General features: G+C 41.0%; 1 protein-coding gene across 3 annotated transcripts in view; it reads right to left on the bottom strand.

Moving 5' to 3' along the window:
- Window positions 1-24,904, bottom strand: part of LOC134812141 (intermembrane lipid transfer protein VPS13D-like) — a 99,131-nt gene that overhangs the window by 19,993 nt on the left and 54,234 nt on the right. For 2 of the 3 annotated variants that reach the window (XM_063819361.1, XM_063819360.1), the window contains exons 29-53: window positions 24,663-24,827; window positions 20,619-20,794; window positions 19,811-19,909; window positions 18,498-18,671; window positions 17,514-17,630; window positions 17,249-17,356; window positions 16,885-17,059; window positions 16,419-16,659; window positions 16,156-16,280; window positions 15,909-16,043; window positions 15,532-15,703; window positions 14,316-14,419; window positions 13,872-14,026; window positions 13,622-13,706; window positions 13,307-13,482; window positions 12,940-13,119; window positions 12,432-12,767; window positions 12,223-12,325; window positions 11,924-12,086; window positions 3,953-4,244; window positions 3,706-3,838; window positions 3,393-3,485; window positions 3,004-3,155; window positions 520-619; window positions 139-335 (exon numbers count right to left, since the gene is read on the bottom strand). In XM_063819361.1, coding sequence (XP_063675431.1) covers window positions 139-335; window positions 520-619; window positions 3,004-3,155; window positions 3,393-3,485; window positions 3,706-3,838; window positions 3,953-4,244; window positions 11,924-12,086; window positions 12,223-12,325; window positions 12,432-12,767; window positions 12,940-13,119; window positions 13,307-13,482; window positions 13,622-13,706; window positions 13,872-14,026; window positions 14,316-14,419; window positions 15,532-15,703; window positions 15,909-16,043; window positions 16,156-16,280; window positions 16,419-16,659; window positions 16,885-17,059; window positions 17,249-17,356; window positions 17,514-17,630; window positions 18,498-18,671; window positions 19,811-19,909; window positions 20,619-20,794; window positions 24,663-24,827 — 3,956 coding nt within the window. The remainder of the gene's footprint in view (window positions 1-138; window positions 336-519; window positions 620-3,003; window positions 3,156-3,392; window positions 3,486-3,705; window positions 3,839-3,952; window positions 4,245-11,923; window positions 12,087-12,222; window positions 12,326-12,431; window positions 12,768-12,939; window positions 13,120-13,306; window positions 13,483-13,621; window positions 13,707-13,871; window positions 14,027-14,315; window positions 14,420-15,531; window positions 15,704-15,908; window positions 16,044-16,155; window positions 16,281-16,418; window positions 16,660-16,884; window positions 17,060-17,248; window positions 17,357-17,513; window positions 17,631-18,497; window positions 18,672-19,810; window positions 19,910-20,618; window positions 20,795-24,662; window positions 24,828-24,904) is intronic. The other variant, XM_063819363.1, reaches the window with a different exon arrangement.

Genomic DNA, 24,904 nt, shown 5'->3' on the forward strand with positions numbered 1-24,904 from the left:
GTTTGAATTGAAATAAAGACGATCCTGTGTTTAAAATAACTGGATCTTAACTCTAATGATACGTTCTTATGCAACCGAAGCTTTCGCTTTTACAAGGATAACATCTTCAAACTATTTCTGATAAAATCAATTCCTTACCGGTAAGGGGTAGGGAGATCATTGAAGTCGGAGAATACGACATGATAAGAGCTCCGCTGCAACACCACAGTGCACTGGAGGAATATCTTCCTTCCTCCGGTCCCTCTCATAGATACAACACTGCTTTGTGGGTTGTTTATACAGAATCCACCCGACCACTCACAGTCTACCACGTCAGGAATACATATTGATAGTAGCTGAGGGGGTGAGTGGTAACTAGTAGTAACTAGTGGTAACCAGTGGTAACTAGTGGTAACTAGTGGTAACTAGTGGTAACTAGTGGTAACTAGTGGTAACTAGTGGTAACTAAGATTATACCACAAAACAGGAATAGTTAATTATTTTTAAAAGTTTAAGCAAAAATCTTAAATAATGACCGACCTGATCTAGATCGTTACGAGGCCAGGAGAAGGGCATGATAGAGTTTGGAGCAGCCTTAGTGACCGGCTCTTTGTCTGGAGTCCAGTCTGAGGATTCAGCCCTGGGGGATTGTGGACTAGATATTGGGGGCGACAAAAGTGATAAAGCACTTTAGAGGACCAATTGTAAAGAGTCAAATGTTCAATTCTAAACAGGATATCATCTTGTGGTATATAAGGACTAACTCAGCACAAGAAAATAGGTTCTTAAGTCCTGGCTATAAGAAGCTTGGTGACTTTTCTAATATTTCGAGGTGTTTGTTCGTGGGAAATAGGAATATATTATAAAGATGTGTAACCCCCTCCCCCCGGCCTAATTCAGTATTGATATCATTACTTATAAGGAAAATCATAATAATTTCGATCTAAACAATTATTCAGTAAAGAAGTGAGACCTGAACATTAAAAAGGGGGAATGGGGATTATTTCTTGGGGATTTTAATGAGGAAATTGTATGCAGGGCTAAAAGCGTGGTCACACACATTTATTTTATTATCGTTATAGTTTAACGTTGATAGTAGAGGCTGTGTTTCCTGGTGCGCTCGCTACTCTTTACACCATCTTGGTCCATAGCTCATGTTTAGAAACTTCTGTGAGTATCATTAGGCCTGACATCACAGCTCAACGGTACTCACAGAGGACGCAGTACGGGGTGGTGGTTTTCCGGAGCAATAGCTCACAGCTCATTGCCGCGATCTGAGAGCCAACCAGATCCTCGTATGAGGTAGGTTACCTAATATGAGGATTCTGGTTGGCTCTCAGATAAAGATAACTCGGGTAACGATCTGGGAAAGTTCGCGATTGGCGGCCACTCTAAACTAATGGTGTGCCCAGTGTGGCCATTATATTATAAACTTGGAGATCTCTGTTGCAACTCCTAGTGGCCCTGGGCTTCAAGTATTTTAAACATATCATTGTTGTTGAGAGATGACGTGGTCACTGGTCATATGTCATTTGTCAGTGGTCAGTGGTCACTGGTCATATGATTCACGTACTCTCGACACGAACTTCTGTACGTGTCGAACTAAAGTCCAGGTACCGTACTCTAGTTCGACATAGTCGAAGTTTAGGACTTGTTGAACTATCCGTCTTACCAATCCTTATTCCTTGCTTTTACAGAACTATAATCTTAGCCAACGATCTACTGCAAATCTTATGTTTTCTCTCAGTATCTATACCAGCATCCTGTATATTATGTGATTTAGTCCCCCTGTCTTATGCCAGAGGGAGCTGTAACAATTTAGTTCAGTGTAAGCACGAAACGGCTTTAATGTCTACATAGCTGGTACTTGTTATTCTGACTTGCCATCCATTCTTTGGGAAAGGTCCGCCCTAATGTCATAGGATGGGTATACGACAGTACGGGGTGGTGTTAAAGGCCAATTCAGCGCAGCTTTCAGCGCAATCACATGACACTCATATCACTAGTCATCATTTTACGGGGCCATAACTCACGATCTGAGAGCCGACCAGGATCTTCATAGACAAGAATCGGGGAAAGCTCACGATTTGCAGCTACTCTATGCTCTGTTTTTCATAGATTTCTCCGCCATCCTAGACATCTTTTAAACCTATCATTGTTGTTGTCGAAGAGACAGATGGTCATTGGTAATGGCTAATGTCACTGGCCTTGTCACTGGTCACTGGCCAAATAACTCTTTAACGAACAGACTTGACAATAACGCGAAGCAAGTGGCGAGTATCAGCTGCTCTAAGTTATCTGTCAGTATCAATACCGCGACCGGTATTTTGTTTATCCTGTGACTTATTCCTCCTGTCTGATTCCAGAAGGAGCTGTCTGTAGTTAACCTTAAGGTAGAACGACCATCTTGCGATCTTTGATTCATAATTGTCGTCGGTCATTTTGGTATTCGTGCCATCTTTCAACTTAACCAATGAAGATATAATTCTCCCCATATCGTTTCAATCAATGAAACATTGTTATCATTAGAAAAAAAAAGAAGTTTCAAAATTGTTTAATTTAACCGTCTATGGCCATTCATTTCTTAACTTCCTACCCAGTAAAACCAAACATCACTAATGATATGAAAGGGAGGGGGCCGGGGGGCGGGGGGGGGGGGGGGGGGGGGCCAAGGGGAGGGGCCGGGGGACCGAGGGGGGAGGGGTCGAGGGGGAGGGGCCGAGGGGGGAGGGGCCGAGGGGGGAGGGGCCGATGGGGAGGGGCCGAGGGGGGAGGGGTCGAGGGGAGGGGCCGAGGGGGGAGGGGCCGTGGGGGGAGGGGCCGAGGGGGAGGGGTCGAGGGGGGAGGGGCCGAGGGGGAGGGGCCGAGGAGAGGGGCCGAGGGGGGAGGGGCCGATGGGGAGGGGCCGAGGGGGGAGGGGTCGAGGGGGGAGGGGCCGAGGGGAGGGGCCGAGGGGAGGGGCCGAGGGGGGAGGGGGAGGGGGCAAGAACGGAAAAATAAACCCTCCCAAAAGTCAGTACTCACATGAGAGTGTGGTTGTTGACTTGGTACCACTGAGCGTAAAGGAGCCGTTGTGAAGAGTGGTTCTCTAGATGGTATCTAGACACTATCCTCACTGTTGTGGTGTTAGAGAACAGACCCGCTCCCACTGAACACTCGTAACTTAGGTCGTACACCTGCAGTCATGGTTCTTATCACTTCCGTGTTTGGAAATAAGTATTTACTCAGTAATGTTGGTAGTGCCATTAGGTGTGCCCAACGAAGTAAAGGGATTATTTTGCAAATTGATATTATCAGGAACAACAGATTTGTTCATTAGATTAAGTTTTAAGGGCTAGCAAAATTGAAGCAGCCAAGTTAATGGTGCGAAATCTTCAAGACCAACATGACATGAATATAAGTAGATGACTTACTTTGTCAGGCCGCATTTGCCCCTGGGCACACTTGAGAGAGACCAGCCCCAGAGGCTTAGCAAGGTCGATACCAGCACTCCAGTGAGGTCTTACCTGGATAGAGTGAGTATTTGAATGTTAAAAAACAAAATTAATAGTTAAAAAACTAAACTAAAAAAACTAAATTAATAGTTATCTCATACAGATTGGTATAAAAATTCGGCAATTAAGTCGTTAAATCCTAGTCTTCTAATTAGTTCAATACAGGCCAAGGCGAATAAATAAAAGATATAGTGATCAAATGAGATATAGACTGAAAAACAGGTCGTGATACCTTGCGATACTGCTTGCCAATGCGTATGCTCAAGCTTTGAGGCTGTGTCTCATTGCTGTAATCAAACATAAGGGGATGAAGACTTCTCGCAGCCTCGTGAGCTTCATACTGACATGCTGCACCCTCTCCTGAGCTGAGGGAGATTGGGTTATGGTACCCAATATTATGGTAAAAGAGCATCTTTTATCATCCTTCAAATGATATAAACCGAATAACCAAAAGGCATGGTAAAACATGAATGGCTTACTTCTGTTGAGAGAATACGAGAGGGTAGACAGTAAGGTTGACCACCACAAACTTCACATACAGCACAATCTTCCAGCAGAACTTGCTGACTATCTCACATCTCACGTGTATGGGCAACTTCCTATCCTTCTCATCGCTTGTCATGAAGGTTTTACGGGAAGTTGAAGTGCCGAGATAAGGGAACTGGAGCTTGTAGAACTGGGGGAAACCGTCTAGTTGGAATGCGCAGAAGATGTCTGTAGAGGGGTTTATGTCGTAGAATGAGAGGGATTTGGAGTGCTGGATCACACCACCTGCAAGGCAGTGTGTTAATTTTTTTGGTTTTTGAGGGGGTGCAATGAATTTCAGTTTTAATCTTTCGTTGGAGATATCTAACGGTCTAGATAATCGGCTGGGAAGTAAAATGGCCCAAATATAACGAGTTTGGAAGAAGTTTTTGTGCTTTGATCCAATCAGTTGTTTGAATTTTAATTCTTATCTGCTGTAGATAAGCGATGTAAACAAGTTCGACTATGTGATGTTATCTATACTTCTACTGGTACTGACTCTCTGCTTACTGACTACCAATGCCAATAAAGGTTAGTACCCATTATTATTATAGTTGTTAACAGTTCTTACTTTACAACAGTGATATCCAATACAAGGAGGTGTCACAACAAAAACATTTACTCTCAAATTAGCTGCACGTTTAGATTAGTTACTTGATTACAACTAATATTATACATTTATCACATGCCTTCTCATGCGATATCAAAACTTTCGCCCACGAGGCTTGCCGAGTTAGCGAAAGTTTCGATATTTCCCGAGGCTTGCCGAGGGTTATATCGACATTTTCAATCACGAGGCTTGCGATATCAACATTTTCAAAACTCGGCAAGCCTCGTGATTGAAAATGTCGATATAACCCTCGGCAAGCCTCGGGAAATATCGAAACTTTCGCTAACTCGGCAAGCCTCGTGGGCGAAAGTTTTGATATCGCATGAGAAGGCATGTGATTAATGTTTTATCACACTTTCTTTGGAGCCAAATTTGGCCGGGAAAGCAGAATTTGATCAAACGTTAGTTATTATGTATGTATATGTATATGTATAGTTCTCGATGAGTTAGTATTTCAGATATCGAAGATACAATACGTACAATTAGGATCTCACGTGCTCACATGTTTATGACACAGTGAATGCTGTATGCCGCGCTGAATTTGCTTTGTACTGCTACCTAGTGCATGCAATATTAATGTGTTTTCCGCCTATGGGTCTTGTACTTATGAGTCTAGAATATTCCGCGGCGAGCGCATTTGATACGTAATTTCATCCTGCAAATCAATTGATGTGAGGTGATTCTAATACTTTATTTCTATTAGATACTTTTAGAGTCATTAAAACTGTAGATGCAGTATAATGTATAGAACATCCGTTTAAGTGTTGATTATACATCACAGTCCTTATCGTATAATCTGTATCTGCGATAAGGTGAAAGAATTTCCTGGTTGTTAAATTTGAATAAAGCTGTGGCGCCATGATTGTCTATTTATCAGTCCACATTATACACTGCATACCCTAATTTACACCAACAATATTATCGTCCGTCTTGATTCTTGATTGTCTGTTATTTCAGAATGATTTAATCAATGCAACTTGTGATCGTTGACTTAGAATTTTATCAAGTATTCTGCTTAGTTCTTAGTCAGTATACATCTTTACTTGCCATTATTTGCCATTATTTGGAGCCAAACTTGGCCTGGAAAGCAGAATTTGATCAAACGTTAGTTATAAATCTCACCAAAGCAAAACTAGACATGTCGAACTTATTTATGTTTATAATGTCCAAGCTATATATAGCTCTCGATAAGTTAGTATTTCAGATATTGAAGATACAATACGTGAAATTAGAATCTCGCGTTTCACATTTATGACACAGTGAATGCTGTGTGCCGCGCTGAATTTGCTTTGTACTGCTACCTAGTGCATGCAATATTAATGTGTTTTCCGCCTATGGGTCTTGTACTTATGAGTCTAGAATATTCCGCGGCGAGCGCGTTTGATACGTAATTTCATCCTGCAAATCAATTGATGTGAGGTGATTCTAATACTTTATTTCTATTAGATATTTTTAGAGTCATTAAAACTATAGATGCAATATTATGTATAGAACATCCGTTTAAGTGTTGATTATACATCACAGTTCTTATCGTATAATCTGTATCTACGATGAGGTGAAAGAATTTCCTAGTTCTTGTATTTGAATAGAGCTGTGGGGTCATAATTAGTGTCTATTTATCAGTCCACATTATACACTACACTCCCTAATTTACATCAACAATATTATCGTCCGTCTTGATTCTTGATTGTCTGTTATTTCAGAATGATTTAATCAATGCAACTTGTAATCGTTGACTTAGAATTTTATCAAGTATTCTGCTTAGTTCTTAGTCAGTATTCATCTTTACTTGCCATTATTTGCCATTATCTGCTTCGAGCTAGAAATTATCTGAACTGGAAATTATCAGAACATTTGTAATATTCAAATGTATCTCTTCAACATTTTAGAACGCAGTACTCCATCAGCCTATAACCACCCTGGTCATGGCCAGGTAGTTCACCCGTACTGTTACCAATATTGAATTGGTCTAATGAATGGCAGCACATTAATCATCTGACCTGTTTGCGCCAGTGCCCAGACTAATTTATAACCAGATTAGCTGATTAAGTCACGTCATTCGTCCCTTGATATATTTATATAAATAATATATTTTATAGGATGTTTTTATTGCACTTATTTGCACTAACTAAAATTCAGTTAAAACTAGTCCTGGGATAGAATTTCCGCTCTTTACTGTACAGAATCTACATATAAGTCTCTTTATCAGTCTGTTTATAGATCAGCTACGAATTTCGCAAGCTGATCTAGGCGTAACCGGTTTGGAAAAGCCAAGTATAATTTCTGCACAATTTCTATATGGAATATGGCTCAAAGAAGGGATCAGAGGGGGTTAAAATTGAGGTCTGAAATGGTTGAAATCTGGCTTTGTTTTGTGTGTTTTCTTCGTTCGAATTAATCAAACATCGTCTAGTGTTTGCTATTTTTTGTGAGGGTGACTGTAGTTTGTTCTGACACTTCCTTTTTTATTTCAAGTAAGCGATTAAGGAAATTAATGAGCCTGATTGATTGTATCGCTGACAATTACCAAAACTTTGTGCAACTTTCAAGTCTGCTTGTAAACTTTGATCTCGTTTTCAGTAACCTTAAGTCGCTTGGAACTCATACAAACCAGGAAGTTTTTACTTTGTTTCATCATCCGAAGCCTAATTAGGTTTTGAACTATGAAGTGCAGTAAAAAACAACAGCTTGAAAAAGTTTTACAACAAAAAATTGTATTTTGCTTAACACATCTCAAACGCAAGGAAATGTTTTTAAAACAAGGTATAAATATATATTTTTCCTGATTCTGGAAAGATTATCTGATCATTGCATTTACGGTCATAGACTACTTCAGGTTATTGATTTAAATCTTAATTTAAATCAGTACCTCACAGTAGTAGAACAGTTGTTGAGAGTGAGTTCCTTGTTCCTATGGGAATATCGGACTCTCTCTGAGCAACTTATTGATATTTCATGACCCAGGGTGAGAGCCAGTGCTCCCCATCGGGGCATGTAATATCAATTCTGATCTCTGCCTTATTAGGCTAAGAAGTACAATAGAAAGTCAACATTGGGAGGAAGTTTTACAAGGAAAGTTTTTATTTCGCTTGACGCATCTGAAACGCAAGGAAATATTTTAAGTTTTAGTATAAGAATACATTTTGCCAACATTAACAAATTCTCTCCGACCATTGCATTTAAGGTCGTAGACTACTTCAGGTTATTGATTTAAATCATTATTTAAATCAGTACCTTACAGTAGTAGATCAGTTGCTGAGAGCGGGCTCCTCGTTTCTATGGAGCACTCTCTGAGCAACTTATTGATATTTCATGCCCCAGGGTGAGAGCCAGTGCTCCCCATCGGGGCATGTAATATCAATTCTGCTTTCCTGCCAAATTTGGCTCGAAAGTGTGATAATTTAAGTTTTAGTATAAGAATACATTTTGCCAACATTAACAAAATCTCTCCGACCATTGCATTTAAGGTCGTAGACCACTTCAGGTTATTGATTTAAATCATTATTTAAATCAGTACCTTACAGTAGTAGATCAGTTGCTGAGAGCGGGCTCCTCATTTCTATGGAGCACTCTCTGAGCAACTTATTGATATTTCATGCCCCAGGGTGAGAGCCAGTGCTCCCCATCAGGGCATGTAATATCAATTCTGCTTTCCTGCCAAATTTGGCTCGAAAGTGTGATAATATTAGTTATTAATTATCATAACACTTAATAGGGAAAGTGACCCTGATAGCTACTTGTGACGATGTCCTGGAAGTGTATCTTGATGGAGTTCAACATGAACAACAAGACGGTACCCTTAGAATTTGGTATCGATCGACAGCGTTCCAGACATCAGAAGCATTGAGGGTGATAGCATTGAAAGGCAGTGACCCAGGTCTTAATAATTATGGTATATTAGCATCACTACAGAACGAGGAAGGAGAGACAATCTTCGTGACAGACACTAACTGGAAATGCTCATCGGTCGAGGAAGAAGGATGGGAGCTGCCAGGATTTCAAGATAGTTCAGATAACTGGCAGATTGCTTTTAAGATAGCTGACCACGGTGCCAATCGCTTTGGTCAAATAGCTGCAATATCAAGTGATGCAGACTGGATCTGGGCAGTCGGAGGTACAGCAGGTTCCACAGTTTACTGTCGCGGAGTAGTAAGACCAGGTCAGAAAATACATTTTAGTGGGAGCTGGGATCGTTCTGTTGACTTTTGTTCTGTTGACTGTAGTGAAATGTATCAAGTTGTACACATTGACAACCGGTGCGGTGGGAAATATTGTTTAAATGTAATTTATTTATTGGCAAAATTCATGAAAAACTTCAGTCTAGTACAGAATTATATTGACATAAACTAGCGTATAAACTATAATGTAGATAATTTATGTATCATAATCTCAGAATGCACCACTCTCGACTCAACATGGGGAAACGTTCAGACTGAGCCAGTACTGCCAGTTGACCTCGATATAGAGATAAAGTTCACTTGTCTATCAGACCATATCCACAAGGGTGCCAGCGAGGGAATCTGTCAGAGATTTGTTGTAGTCCCGACTAACGGACCTCCACCTCAGTGCTCTTCAATAGGTAAGTTACACAACTTTACAAACTTATGGTGCCGAGTTTAATTCTGGGGAAGTCTCCAATCAATCAATTCAATCATAAATCTATTCAATACAACAAACTGAAAACTGTCGGAGTTGAGACACAGTTAATAAACTGCGGAGTGACTAAAATGCAGTACGGTAAATTGGGGTACGGTAAATTGGAGTATGGTAAATTGGGGAATGGTAAATTGGGGAATGGTAAATTGGAGCTTTTCGGTAAATTGGAGTACGGTAAATTGGGGTACGGTAAATCTTTTACTGTATTACTACCTTACCTAGATATTATATATTTTCCCTGTATGAACTTGAAAAAGGTGTAAAATACAGCGAACTGTGCACGATATAAAGAAATCTCTTCTTTCTCACAGTACGATATTACAGAAGTAAGTAGCTGTAATATATTTCGCTTCATTATGTTATGATAGTCATTACTATTACAAATAGTTAATAATCTGAAAATTAAATATTTTTTAGATTACTGGGTAAGTTATGTTAAAATTTTAACGCTAGATATAATATTTAATGTCAATAAATGAAGTTGAAAAGTGACAGGGTTTAGAATTAACACGTGACCAAGTTTAATCTAAATCTGGGTTTCAGGTGTGATACAACTGTAAGCTGGTCCGTAAAGAACCACGTAGATTTTAGAAGCACAGCAAGGTCGCAAGGAATAATAATATCCGCTGAGTTCGCCGGGTAAGGCACATTACCAACAGCAAAATACACAAGTTGTTTTATAATATTACTACTTTGCAGTCTTTGCTATTACTATACAGTTATCACGATTGCCTATAATACGAAATGATTGAATTGCCTGACCAATCCAATTCTAACAGGACTACTTTTTTCAGAAGATCTAAGAAAGGTTCAGTTTAAAGGCCTACACATGACCCTGGTGGTGGAGATAGCCGCTGTAGCTGTTCTCATCAGTGGACAGTCTTCAGATTCCACCTAACATCGCTAAAAGTAGCACACAGAGCCCCCCCCCCCCCCACAGAGCTCCCCTCCCCCCACAGAGCCCCCTCCCCCCACAGAGCTCCCCTCCCCCCACAGAGCCCCCCCCCCACAGAGCTCCCCTCCCCCCACAGAGCCCCTCCCCCCACAGAGCCCCCCTCCCCCCACAGAGCTCCCCTCCCCCCCACAGAGCCCCCCCCCACAGAGCCCCCCCCCCCCCCCCCCCACAGAGCCACCCTCCCCCCACAGAGCCCCCCCCCCCCACAGAGCCACCCTCCCCCCACAGAGCCCCCCCCACAGAGCCCCCTCCCCCACAGAGCCCCCCCCCCACAGAGCCCCCTCCCCCCACAGAGCTCCCCTCCCCCACAGAGCTCCCCTCCCCCCACAGAGCTCCCCTCCCGCCACAGAGCTCCCCCCCCCCCCCCACAGAGCCCCCTCCCCCCACAGAGCCCCCCTCCCCCCACAGAGTCCCCCTCCCCCCACAGAGCCCCCTCCCCCCACAGAGCCCCCCTCCCCCCACAGAGCTCCCCTCCCCCCACAGAGCCCCCTCCCCCACAGAGCCCCCCCCCCACAGAGCCCCCTCCCCCCACAGAGCTCCCCTCCCCCACAGAGCTCCCCTCCCCCCACAGAGCTCCCCTCCCGCCACATAGCCCCTCCCCCCACAGAGCCCCCCCCCCCCCCCCCACAGAGTCCCCCTCCCCCACAGAGTCCCCCCTCCCCCCACAGAGTCCCCCTCCCCCCACAGAGCCCCCTCCCCCCACAGAGCCCCCCCCCACCCCCCCCCCCCCCCCCACAGAGCCCCCCCCCCCCCCCCACAGAGCCCCTCCCCCCACAGAGCCCCCCCCCCCCCACAGAGTCCTACCTGGACCACACATCTGATACTCAGTCAGCAGCTGACTAAGAAAGACTCTAAGAAAAGAACTTTAAACTTGAAGTATGGTCCTGAGCACAGCATTATTTTGTATATCCTGGATTGTGGACAGTACGTCATAAGATTTAACAAAGTATTCTGAATTGTTGGTTGTTTGATTTCGATTTCACAGAATTTGTTGCAAATGATATATACAAAATTGATCGACTTTTGATTTTATTTTTCTCATAAAATATGGTACCTTGGAGGTTCTTCATGGACGGTCGACGGACATTATTAGAGTACTGACAAATAGAGTCGTGCATAACTGTTTCTACTTGCAATAAAGTCCGTCCTAGTAGGGCCTTGAAAGTATTAGGGCTTAATTTGTTTTACTACTTACGTCCCTGAGTTATTGTTTTAAAGGTATATTGTGTTGTATTTGATATTTAAATTATTCGGTTTATTCAGTATTTTATGAGAACTGATATTACGTGTCTCATTTCAACCAAGAATGAAATAAATTTCAAGGTATGTTCTTATCTCAGATTAATAAAAAAACAAAAAGCGCACAGAGACTCAAACGTTAAAGACGGATCTGTTTCATCAGGCTATAAGCATAAGCACCCGACTTTCATGAACAGTTTCACTAATTTAAAAACAAATATGGATAAGGCGCAACTATGTAGTACTAGTAACTTGCGTAAACACACGAATGTGATAAAATAAGATCCACCTCGTTAAAATCATTAACGGGTGATACTCGTAAAATAGGATGTTTTAATAGTTCGCCCGAGGATGTCACATCTTGTTTTTAGTGTGGAGTCTATGTGGATTTAATTAGATAGATTAGTTCTGCATTTGGTCGTTTCATCATTTCTAATCGAAATATTTTCCAAAAATAAGATTCACCTCGTTTCTCAGTGTCTCCAGCGAGTAGCTTGTAAGTGAGCTCGACAGGGAGACTGTTACAGAGCCGGACCGGGGTTTCAAGAGAGATCACATGACCTGGAAGGTAGTCCCCCTTCGGGTAGTTGCCTCGCTCTATCACTGCTACTATGTACAGCTTGTCACCCTGGAATTCAGGTGGGTTAAAAGCCCATAGGCTGGCTGTAAACTATGACCTTCTCTACGCGGATAAAGTCTAAAGACGGTTAAATTGGGATGTAACTGATCTGAATAAGCTGAGTCACTGCTCGTGTGTTACTCACTGATATGTTGGCGAATGAACACTCGTAAAGGTCGTTCATTGTAAGGGAGGTTCTCCATTTCAAACTTCTCGAGTACATGTACCCCATAGCATGGGGACGAATCCTAAAAATACAGTAAAATAAGATAATCAACGTTATAGTTTATTTTAAAAGTTACAGGGAAACAAATTATTTTAAAACCGTAACTTCACATTTCACGATGATTTCACCTGATCATCCAGTCGACCTTGTCAACAGGAATATGACACTCGTCCCCCGCAGAGAGAAGAGGGAGGAGCTGAGAGGGAGTGGAAGCAGAGGTGGGGTTCTCTAACAACACCTCCACAGGAAGATCTGTCCTGTTCTTCAGTGAGAGTCCCGAGTGAACCGTGATACACTTCCTAGCACCCTCCTCTAGGATGAGATCGTATACAATCCTGATAGAGTTGATCTGGTCCCCACCGTACCTGGCGCCTGTAAACCGGGGGTCTCTGAAGAAGCGACCAACTTTGTCTACTGAAATGTTGGTCATCTCCTCCCAGTTCCCCACAGAAACTCTCAGCGATCTGAACAAGAATTGCACTTTATTGATATTAAATTGTACTTTAAATTAGAAGGACAATTATTAATAAGTCCAGGAAATCGAATACCGAATTGAAAAGCTTGAAAAATGAAAACTGTTCATGATATAAAGGCTAAGCCTTAAATACAGTCTATAATCCTGATATTGCCACTCACCGGCTCTGGAGAGCGTTAGAGACCTTGTGTCGCTGTAACCTTCTGCCACCCTCCTGGAATGCGAACATGGCCTCGTCTCCGTGCCTCACAGACACCCACTCCGACAACACACATCGGGGACGAACAGAGGAGAAGGGGTTGGGGTCGTTCAGTGGATGTGTTCTCGTCTCTCGTGCAAACCTGAAGAGACAAGGGTCTGGCTTATCTTGGAGTGAACAGATTTATTGCAGAATAATAAATAGTGCTTGCTTGACTTAGGCGGATTATTGTATCCATTGTACCCAACTACGTGAAACTTAGGTCCATCGTAACGGTCATAAAAATCACAATTATTTTTGGTTCTGTGATGTTTCCGAAGAAAACTAACCGTAACTCGTGCCCAGTCTGGTTTCTGATCAGGAAGGGTATGAAAGGTTTGCGGACCACTTTACGGTCCACACTGACTTGTCGGGTCAGCACAGGTTTCAGTCTCTCCACTGTGGTTAGAGCTAGCTTGTAGAACGAGTGTGTTAGGTTCAGGTTCAGGGCAGACGCGGCGTCCATCTGTCCGGGGAGTGGGTTAGTTCAAACACACTTTTAAGTAAATATATTCCACCTTAACTTGAAAATTTCAATAAAACCATTAAGGTAAGTTTGATTGATGTTCAAAATTTCTTTTATAACAAATTGCAAGTTAGCGTACTTTAATAGTTGAGTATTGAGGAGTGGAGACGTAATGTAAGTCCACTTTCCAGGGTTCAACTAGCGGCTCCCACCCGGAAACGTACCTGAAATTAATACATTATAGTTATTCCATTATGTGGAGCTTGATAATTGAAATTTATAATGCTCCTCACTTCCTATTATGTTGCAAACAAGCAAGATAAATGGTGCTACTTAAAATTAAGAACATCACCCCTGCCTAGATCTCCTAGTGAATGGAAGAATCTTACGAGTTGTAGTAGTCGACACCAAGCGTATTGGAGAGAGAGGAGACGTCCTTCATATCGTACCACATATGTAGTCCTGCTAGCAGTACTCTGAGGAGAGGGATGTCTCTGTCACCGTAGTCGTCTATCACACACAGAGACACTGAGTTACACTTCACCTGGGGGCGGGGTTGGTTACTGTGGTTACTGTGGTTACTGTGGTTACTGTTAGAACTTTTCGCAGAATTAGTTAAACATTTGTGTTGGTTGGTAGCCGTTGCGCGCATAATTCGTGAATTAGGAATACCGTGCAAAGAATTCCAACTCCAGGTCACCTTGCCTATTATTCACGAGATTTAGAAATCATAAACTGAAAGTTGAGAAGCCACTTAGCAGCTAGTTGCGATCATATACCGACTGCCAATATTCTATCCGCGACCTAGAGGCCTGTAATAGTAGAATACTCACTTCAACTCCTACAAGGTTAACCTTGTTGTCGGGGGTATCTGAAGACTCTTCACTTGTTTCTATGGCAACCTCATCAATCGTAACCATATGGTCTGATGGTACATCTGGAGGATACACGTAGTTACAATAACATAAACCCGCCACGCAAAGGGTTTATATAACAGATCATCCCGCGCTAGCGGGATGATCTGATAAACACATACGAGTGCGCGCAGCGCACGAGTTTTGTGTTAATATGTAATCCCGAAGCGCCAGCTGAGGGATTACATTTATTTAGCCCTGAGCGTGAAGTGTTTATGGATTATAATTATCTCCGGCGATTTCGACAAGGGATTTATACTTTAGAAGAGAGTGAACAGGAATTTGGTCAAAGTCATTGAAGTCACGAGCAAATCTGGATGACTGAAGCCAAGAATTAAATTTGTTTAGAGCCCAGTTGTTGACTCTAACTGTACTGTCCGGAACACGATTGGAAAGCAGTTCATCAATCTGAATGTCAAACCGATATAGTGGAGAGCAATAGCTTGAACGTTAGCAGGAACAAGAGCTGGAAGGAGAGCAAGCAAAACAATACTATTTTTAGGGCACGGACAAGGGTAGCTGGCTAGTCGCCAACTTCTCACGCCACGCGTTGGAGAAATTCCAAGAATTAGCTGCTTTGGCAACGTTCCCAGGAATTTGCGTGTAAAAGAAGTGGACGGTTACGATGTTTCATATCACGTGGTGCGCTTTCGTGTCACGTGGTATAGACTCGGCGTATGCTATTGGTGGCACGTGGTACGCACTTGACGCGCCCACGTGATCGCGCGTCTAACTGTTCTACTATTATCGAGTTCTAATCAGCAGTATCATTGATTATTGTAAGTCGGAGAATTGAATGATAAACATCAGTTACGACTAAAAAGCGGGCCGGGTTTATACAAATTTCCGGGGCGGGATGATATCACCTTAAGATGTTTATCTAACAGCGGGCCGGGCTGAGTGATAATATGATCCCGCGTCGAAATCCCGGAGATATTTATACTATTGCTACTACAAGATCAATACAGATAACGAGAATAATCAAATCTTGCGTGTAGAAGTAAACTATAACATTTATAACCTAAATTAAATAAAACTGCCCCAGCACACCGATCCAGGAAAGCACTGTGTTATTTATAAATAATTATTATGTAAGTATACTGTTATCATCTTAATACAATAACAACTCCGTTACCGGTGAGCGGGGTATCCAGATCAGTGGCAATAACCACAGCAGTGTGTAGTTGTCTCTTAACAGACTCCACAATGTTGTAGAAGAGCAGAGCGTCCTGGTAACTTAGTTTCGTGTTCAGATCCTCTAACTGAAGCTCCAGCGCTGACGACTGAGGAGGGGTAGTGAGGAGGGGCTGGGAGTGAGGGGTAGTGAGGGACGGTGAGTGAGAACAATTTGGGAATTTTTGTTCATTTATAATGCATTTTTGTCGGTATCTGTTTAACTGAATTCTAAAGCAAGAAAGTAATCTAAAATAGTATATTTCAAAAGGGCAAATGTTAAGCCCTATGAGATTGGTCACAGTTAATTCTCATATTGCCAGGGCTCCTCTCTTTTACCTGTGTAGACTCCAGCAGGGCCCCACTCCTCAGACTCCTGCTGCTGCCCAGATCGTGTCTCAGCTCCACAGACATGGCCCCCACATCTACTATAGACAGGGCTGTGTCAGGACTTCCGCAGGTGCAGGAGAACATCTGAATGAGGAGGTGGATTTGAGGGGTACGGTAGAAAAAGGGTAGGAGAAATCAAAAATGTAATAGAGTTTAACGAAGGTGTGAGCCCCTGAAAAGACGCAAGTTAACACACCTGAACATCCTCGAAAGTGACGCTAAGTTTAGGTCGGGTATAGAACTGTTGTCGGAGGACGATGACGGTTGTCAGCTGCAGGACCACAGCCTGACTGTCCGGTTGGGAGCACGATTCCGGGAGAACTGGAAAACAACAGTGTCAAGACTCGGCAGTTGTCACGTGATAACGGTGTCAGGATAATAAAGAACAAAGCTTTAGCACGATCCAAAATGTTTCAGAAGTGATACCTTGAGAATTAATATAATTTACAATAAACCCACCTAGCTCGGTGCTGATAACAGACACGTTGATATCAAAGTCTCTCTTATCCACCTCCTTGACAGGAGCAGGAGCCACAGGGGGGAGCCCTGATATGTGCTCCTTAAGGAGCCTCTCGGGAGAACTAACATCGCTCGTAATGAACACCTTGACTAGGGTCAGGAAGTCCATTACTCCGTGTACTTTTACCTTGTTCAAAACGAAACTCCAGTGTTTCTTCTCTGGGGTGTTCCGCATGTTTACCTGTAATAGGAAGGTGTACAATAATAATTGGGGGCAGCAAAGTTGTACAGGTAATTAATACTGGTAATTAATACTGGTAAAATTCTGGTTTAAACTCGGCAATAAACTGGTTAGTAACCAGTTTAGTAAGGCCAGTAAGAGTAGACAAAAAGCCTGTTAAGAGCCGGTCATGGTTACCATGGTTACCATGGTTACCATGGTTACCATGGTAAGAGTCATGGTTACCTCTACTTGAAGAGACTCTGGTTGAAAGCTGTCCCGGTGAGTAACAACAAGAGGAAAAGAGTTGCCACTAGCCGGTCGTGTGTCTTGTACAGTTAACAGTCTGGAGGTTAGCTTCACTACACTGTGCTTGTTGGAGTATGTCTGGAATGCCAGCACTGATGTTGTCAGGTCGAACCTGGGGTTATTAGCAGGGTTTTATCTGAGTTCTCATGTTGTTTGCTGATGCTTTTACAAATTAAAATTTTAAAATAGAATAAAAAGGGAAATATCCAAATTTGGTCTCGATAACAAATCAGGCAATTTGTTAATTGCTTGATAAAGACAATCCTGATATTCCTAAATTAAGTATCTACCGATAACTTACTTGGCAAGTGAGTGATCGGTCTTCCTGTGAAGCAGCTCAATACTAACATTGTCTAATTTAATAGCAATGTCTACATCTAACCAACATCTTGTTCCGTCCAGATCCAATCTGAGATAGTGAGATTAAGTTGTGGGTTGAAGTTACTTATTAACCGGAAAAATGTATGAAAGAATTATTTTAATTGTAACAAAGTAAGAGATCCTTTAAATAGTTGGTATAAGATAGCAATATTACTTAAATAGTTGGTATAAGATAGCAATATTACTTGTGTACGTTTACTGTATCCGTGATGTGTTCACGTGATATAACGAACTCTCCGATATCTTCTGACAGATTGTAGCTCAGAAAACCTTTAACTTTAGCCAGGTCAGATTCGGTGATCCTGAAAATGTTTGCTAATGTTTTGGGACGGACATTTGTAGCTGACGAGGATATTTGCAACTTATCTCCAATCGTAATTAAGCAACCACATCTTACTGAACAACATTGACAGGTCACAGGTAGTTTGAACTTCTAAATTAGAGGTGTTTGGAACCCAGATCCCTGGCTCCTTGCCAAGGTGCACCCAGTGAGTGTTGTCGGCGAATGGACTTAATTGTTGTTAATTGTAATACTGTATGTGCCTGTTAAAGACACATAATTTGTCTAACCAGGGCCACAACACAAACCAGGCACCTAGATCAATGTCCAGATTCTCATGTATATTTTATACATGAACATTGTGACAGAGGTCATGGTTCCTTGGCCCTACCAAGAGGCCCTACCACGAGGCCATGGTTATTTAAGGATTAAAACAATGGGGTCGCAGCATGAAATTAAGAGGTAGCAACACCACGACCTTTAGGAGATATTGGGCTTTCTAAAGCTGCACAGTAAACCGTTGACATGTTCGTTTAGGTGTTTCACAACTACAGGTCCTTTATGAGAGGTCCTTAAACCGGTCAAGTTTTATTTATATCATTCACGTTTTAAATCACAGATGCTGCGATTTGTAGCGATAATATCTAATTGTTCATGCTTCAATCGTTTATAAGAGTTTGTGAACAATGAGCATACAGCCATATTATTCAAGTGTAATATCCGGATTGGAACATTGTTTAAAGTTTATTAGTTGCATTATTGTGATGTTTCTGATGGAAATTTCTGATGATTCCGTGTATTGCGACAAATGAAAGACGCTCTTTTTATTTTATTTACCTACTTACCTACTTACCTAATTACCAAATTACCAAATTACCAAATTACTTACCTAATACCAGTAGTGCTGAGTTCCCCTCGAACACACAAGTTAGGTGAACTGTGGTTGAAGGAACTGTCCAAGTTCCGCCTCACTTCCAGGGTCAGCAAACACTTCTCGTTCAGTAGTGAGGTCACGTGTTTAATCTCACTGCTATCCCACACTCCTGATACCACGTCCATGTCACTGTGAGTGGAGAGTGTTAACGATTGCAGAGTGAAACTCCCATTATAAATTATAACATACAGTTGTGATAATTAGAATTTGGAAATTAAAATGAAATAGATGATATTTAAGCTGTGATTAAAAGTGAGAATCATTGGTGTAAGTCGTAGGACCATGAGGGGGGATAGGGGGAAATCCCCCAGATATTTTCTAGGGGGATTAGTATACATTCCCCCTCCCTGGATTTACCTCAAAATTACCTCAAATGATCAGTCATGATCCCAATTAGCGATTCGAAGTACATATTTGGTTTTACAAACAATCGACCCTCGTGTTTACTTGCTAATGACCCAGCTACAACAACATTTTCCAACGAGCTGATTGGCTGATACCATGATCTCATGCAAGTAAAATGTACTGTTTTGTTTAATAAACAGTTCACCTAACATTGTGTAATCAGTTCCTGTCTCTGGTTGTTTTGACTATTGAAATGCCTCCTATCACCAGCTCTTTTATGAAAAGTAAAACAATCCCGTTCGATTAGCAATGAACCAGTTTGTGTAGTTGATATGCCAAAAAAACCACGAATATGGCCAGGTAGCGCAGTTGGTTAGAACGCGTGTCTTACAATCGTTAGGTTGCGAGTTCGAAACCCACTGACTGCCTGGTCGTGGGGTGAGCGTCGTCGACGTTCAGCTAAGGATCATGAGTGGTCTATGCAGCCCCCCGGTCTACTCAGCCGAATACTCGAGAAATCGGGTGTGAGGGTTAAATGAGGAGCTGCACATTGCAGCAAAGTCTCGGACGAAGAAAGTATGGTACACACTACCTTAACCGTCACTGGCCAAAAAGATCCTTCGGCTTCCTGTAATTGGCTGGTTGCACTTGTGTAACATTGTGGCTGTTGGAATACACCGAAGTAAAATAAGTGTCTAGATAAAAAAAAAAAAAAAAAATGAACAGCCAATTCCCCAGTTTTGATAGAGAGTTTAGGTACAGTAATTGTTGTATCTTAATTGGCATAGTTTTAACAACACTAAAATAGAACTCAAAGTTGTTTCTGAGACTAAATTTTGGAATAACGAAACAATTTAGACTGTCGAAAGACGATGTGTCGCGCTTGGTTCAATGAATTTAAAAAATTTGTCCCCCCTGGTTACCTGAGCTTGATATCCAGGCAGTCAAGAAGACATGGCTTACTGTTTCTTTCTCTTCCAGATTCTACAGTACTGGCTAGTGTTTCTTCTGTTGTTGCAAACCTATTTACATAGTATTAGAAATTTGCTCCTCGCATTGTTCACGAGAAGACAATACAAGGAGCTGTGAGTAAATCTTCAATTCAAGTCTTACATAACAAACACCACATAACATCACATAACACCACAAAACACCACATAACACCACATAGCACCACATAACACCACATAACATCACATAACACCACATTACATCACATAACACCACATAACACCACATAACACCACAAAACACCACATAACACCACATATCACCACATAACACCACATAACACCACACAACATCACATAACACCACATAACACCACATAACACCACATAACACTACATAACACCACATAACACCACATAACACCACATAACATCACATAACACCACATTACATCACATAACACCACATACCATCACATTACACCACATAACACCACATAACATCACATAACACTACATAACATCACATAACACCACATAACACCACATAACACCACATAACACCACATAACATCACATAACATCACATAACACCACATAGCACCACATAACATCACATAGCACCACATTACACCACATAACATTACATAACACCACATAACACCACATAGCACCACATAACACCACATAACACCACATAACACCACATAACACCACATAACACCACATAACACCACATGGCACCACATAACACCACATAACACCACATAACACCACACACCTGAATGAGTTGGAGACAGCGATGTTGCCGGGATACCCGACCAGCACGTGGGCGCTGGAAGGTGTAACCGGTACTACCACTACCGGGCTGCTCATCTGGATGTCTAGCAGGATCCTGTGACCATGCTTAGGGACCACTGCTTGGTATGTTCCTGTTATCACTGCTGTTCTGTTTACCTGGTGGGTTTATCAGTGTTGTTACGTGATCACAACGAGATATTGACATATCCATTAAAACTCGTTCAATGTGACAGGAAATGAAGGTAGTTTTTTATAGGTTTTAAAAAAAAACTCAACAAAGTTAGTTGTCAGCTCAGTAGATTCAACAATATATCACCTGTAAAGAAGTGTCCAGGACAATATATCACCTGTAAAGAAGTGTCCAGGACGCTATATATCACCTGTAAAGAAGTGTCCAGGACGCTATATATCACCTGTAAAGAAGTGTCCAGGACGCTATATATCACCTGTAAAGAAGTGTCCAGGACGCTATATATCACCTGTAAAGAAGTGTCCAGGACGCTATATATCACCTGTAAAGAAGTGTCCAGGACGCTACATATCACCTGTAAAGAAGTGTCCAGGACGCTATATATCACCTGTAAAGAAGTGTCCAGGACGCTATATATCACCTGTAAAGAAGTGTCCAGGACGCTATATATCACCTGTAAAGAAGTGTCCAGGACGCTATATATCACCTGTAAAGAAGTGTCCAGGACGCTATATATCACCTGTAAAGAAGTGTCCAGGACGCTATATATCACCTGTAAAGAAGTGTCCAGGACGCTATATATCACCTGTAAAGAAGTGTCCAGGACGCTATATATCACCTGTAAAGAAGTGTCCAGGACGCTATATATCACCTGTAAAGAAGTGTCCAGGACGCTATATATCACCTGTAAAGAAGTGTCCAGGACAATATATCACCTGTAAAGAAGTGTCCAGGACAATATATCACCTGTAAAGAAGTGTCCAGGACGATTCAACAATATATCACCTGTAAAGAAGTGTCCAGGACGATGAAACAATATATCACCTGTAAAGAAGTGTCCAGGACGATGAAACAATATATCACCTGTAAAGAAGTGTCCAGGACGATTCAACAATATATCACCTGTAAAGAAGTGTCCAGGACGATTCAACAATATATCACCTGTAAAGAAGTGTCCAGGACGATGAAACAATATATCACCTGTAAAGAAGTGTCCAGGACGATGAAACAATATATCACCTGTAAAGAAGTGTCCAGGACGCTATATATCACCTGTAAAGAAGTGTCCAGGACGACAATATATCACCTGTAAAGAAGTGTCCAGGACGCTATATATCACCTGTAAAGAAGTGTCCAGGACGCTATATATCACCTGTAAAGAAGTGTCCAGGACGCTATATATCACCTGTAAAGAAGTGTCCAGGACGCTATATATCACCTGTAAAGAAGTGTCCAGGACGCTATATTAGTGCTTTTCATGCAACAAGTAAAACAAATCCTTTATGTCATGTTTCCAGGGTTTGGACTGGAATTGCCTGCTTAAAGAACCTCCATCGCATTACATTACATAATTTTCTGAAACATATATTACATTTACAATAAATTATGCAATATCACAACATTACAATCAACAAAATAAATTTAATCGCAGAATCTCAAATGCAAATAATCGTAAATTAAACACAAAAAACAAATTAAACATGCAATAAATGAATATACGAATGCGCATCTTTTGTCAACTTACTCCTTCATAAAATTAATTTTTGACAAAAAAATTTTTTAGACGGTAAAATAATGGTTACTAATTTATAAGTCACAAATAATAAATCAATACAAATTAATCACAAATACTAGAATAATTAATAGATATTAGGTAACTAATATAACTGAAAAACAATATATGTCGATACAAATTACAAAATAATATTAGGTGATTGAAACATTTCAATAAATTCATCATAAATATCACTACCATATTTACCCCAAATATTTAATCTTGATTTATAAAACTTGACAAACTTGTTGCGCAAAGCAGCTAACTTAAATCCTTGCGCAACCAATTTACCTAAAAGTTCGGTAACACAATTTTTGAAACCCTTCAGTGTCGAATTAATTCTGGCTAATCGTACTAATTGAGAAATAAATATTCCATAAGACAAATTATTTGGAACGTTTCCATCCAAAAAAGGATAAGATATAACTTTAAAATTATAATCTTTTCTTTTATCATATAACGTCACTCTAAACTTTCCTTGATAAATACTAATGTTTAAGTCTAGATAGCAACATTTACGAGCCGAAATATTAGTATTATTTACTATCATTTCCTTAGGATAAATATCTTCTAATACATTCTGTAATAAATTGAAATCATTAAAAACTATCAAATCATCTTGATAACGAAATGTGTCTTTTAATCTTTTTAGATTTTCTGTATCCCCTTGTTCTATCAAAAGTTTAATATATTTATATTCGTAAACATGTAAATAAACATTAGCTATTTGTGGTGCTGCATTGGTACCCATTGGTATTCCAATAACTTGTCTATAAATTTGACCCTGATAAGTAACATAAGAATTATCAATCAAATAATTAAGACATTCCAAAAGTGTATCTTTAGAAAAATGAACTTTATTTTTACTAACATTATCAGAGAAATAGGCCTTCTTAGTATAAAGATTAGGAATAATATAAGACTTATCTTTAAAATCAAATACTCTTTCTACAAACATACGAAGATTATCCTTCAATTGAATATGAGGAATAGATGTATATAAAGTTGAAAAATCATAAGTACTGACAGACTTTAAACCTTTCTGGGTATTATCATAACTAAGAAAATCTAAGATAGGCTCATTATTATCAATAACAAAATAATCATTTCTAACGTGAAATTTATTATCATATATAGATTTATTTTTAGCTGAGTGAAGCATAGATTTAATACAAATGCTAAGATAGACTGATAATTGTTGTAAACTACTTCCACTACCAGACGTTATATATCTAACTCCAACTGGCTTTTTATGCTGTTTTGGTGTAATATATAAATAAGGTAATTTGCTATTATCTTCATCAAATTTAATACGATGTTTAAGTAAGAATGCTTTATGCTCATTAATTATATCATCTTCTGAACGATTAACTTTATATCACCTGTAAAGAAGTGTCCAGGACGCTATATATCACCTGTAAAGAAGTGTCCAGGACGCTATATATCACCTGTAAAGAAGTGTCCAGGACAATATATCACCTGTAAAGAAGTGTCCAGGACAATATATCACCTGTAAAGAAGTGTCCAGGACGATTCAACAATATATCACCTGTAAAGAAGTGTCCAGGACGATGAAACAATATATCACCTGTAAAGAAGTGTCCAGGACGATGAAACAATATATCACCCGTAAAGAAGTGTCCAGGACGATTCAACAATATATCACCTGTAAAGAAGTGTCCAGGACGATGAAACAATATATCACCTGTAAAGAAGTGTCCAGGACGATGAAACAATATATCACCTGTAAAGAAGTGTCCAGGACGATGAAACAATATATATCACCTGTAAAGAAGTGTCCAGGACGCTATATATCACCTGTAAAGAAGTGTCCAGGACGACAATATATCACCTGTAAAGAAGTGTCCAGGACGCTATATATCACCTGTAAAGAAGTGTCCAGGACGCTATATATCACCTGTAAAGAAGTGTCCAGGACGCTATATATCACCTGTAAAGAAGTGTCCAGGACAATATATCACCTGTAAAGAAGTGTCCAGGACGCTATATATCACCTGTAAAGAAGTGTCCAGGACGCTATATATCACCTGTAAAGAAGTGTCCAGGACGCTATATATCACCTGTAAAGAAGTGTCCAGGACGCTATATATCACCTGTAAAGAAGTGTCCAGGACGCTATATATCACCTGTAAAGAAGTGTCCAGGACGCTATATATCACCTGTAAAGAAGTGTCCAGGACGCTATATATCACCTGTAAAGAAGTGTCCAGGACGCTATATATCACCTGTAAAGAAGTGTCCAGGACGCTATATATCACCTGTAAAGAAGTGTCCAGGACGATGAAATGGTCCAGAAAAGCGAGAGTTTCAGCCAGGAACCGCTTAGTGTGCACGTAACGTATAGCACTCATGTGGAGGAGAAGTGAACTGTCGTACCCTCGTGCTAACTCACCATCCTCTATCTTGTACTTTTTGAAGTCGAACTGAGATGTTGGGAAGGTTTAAATTAACAGAGATTACTGCCTCCTTCGTCACGTGCATTATCGAATGATAAGACAGA

The sequence above is a fragment of the Bolinopsis microptera genome, chromosome 3 (assembly GCF_026151205.1).
Source record: "Bolinopsis microptera isolate Bmic1 chromosome 3, MBARI_Bmic_1.0, whole genome shotgun sequence".
Classification (NCBI taxonomy): Eukaryota; Metazoa; Ctenophora; class Tentaculata; order Lobata; family Bolinopsidae; genus Bolinopsis; species Bolinopsis microptera.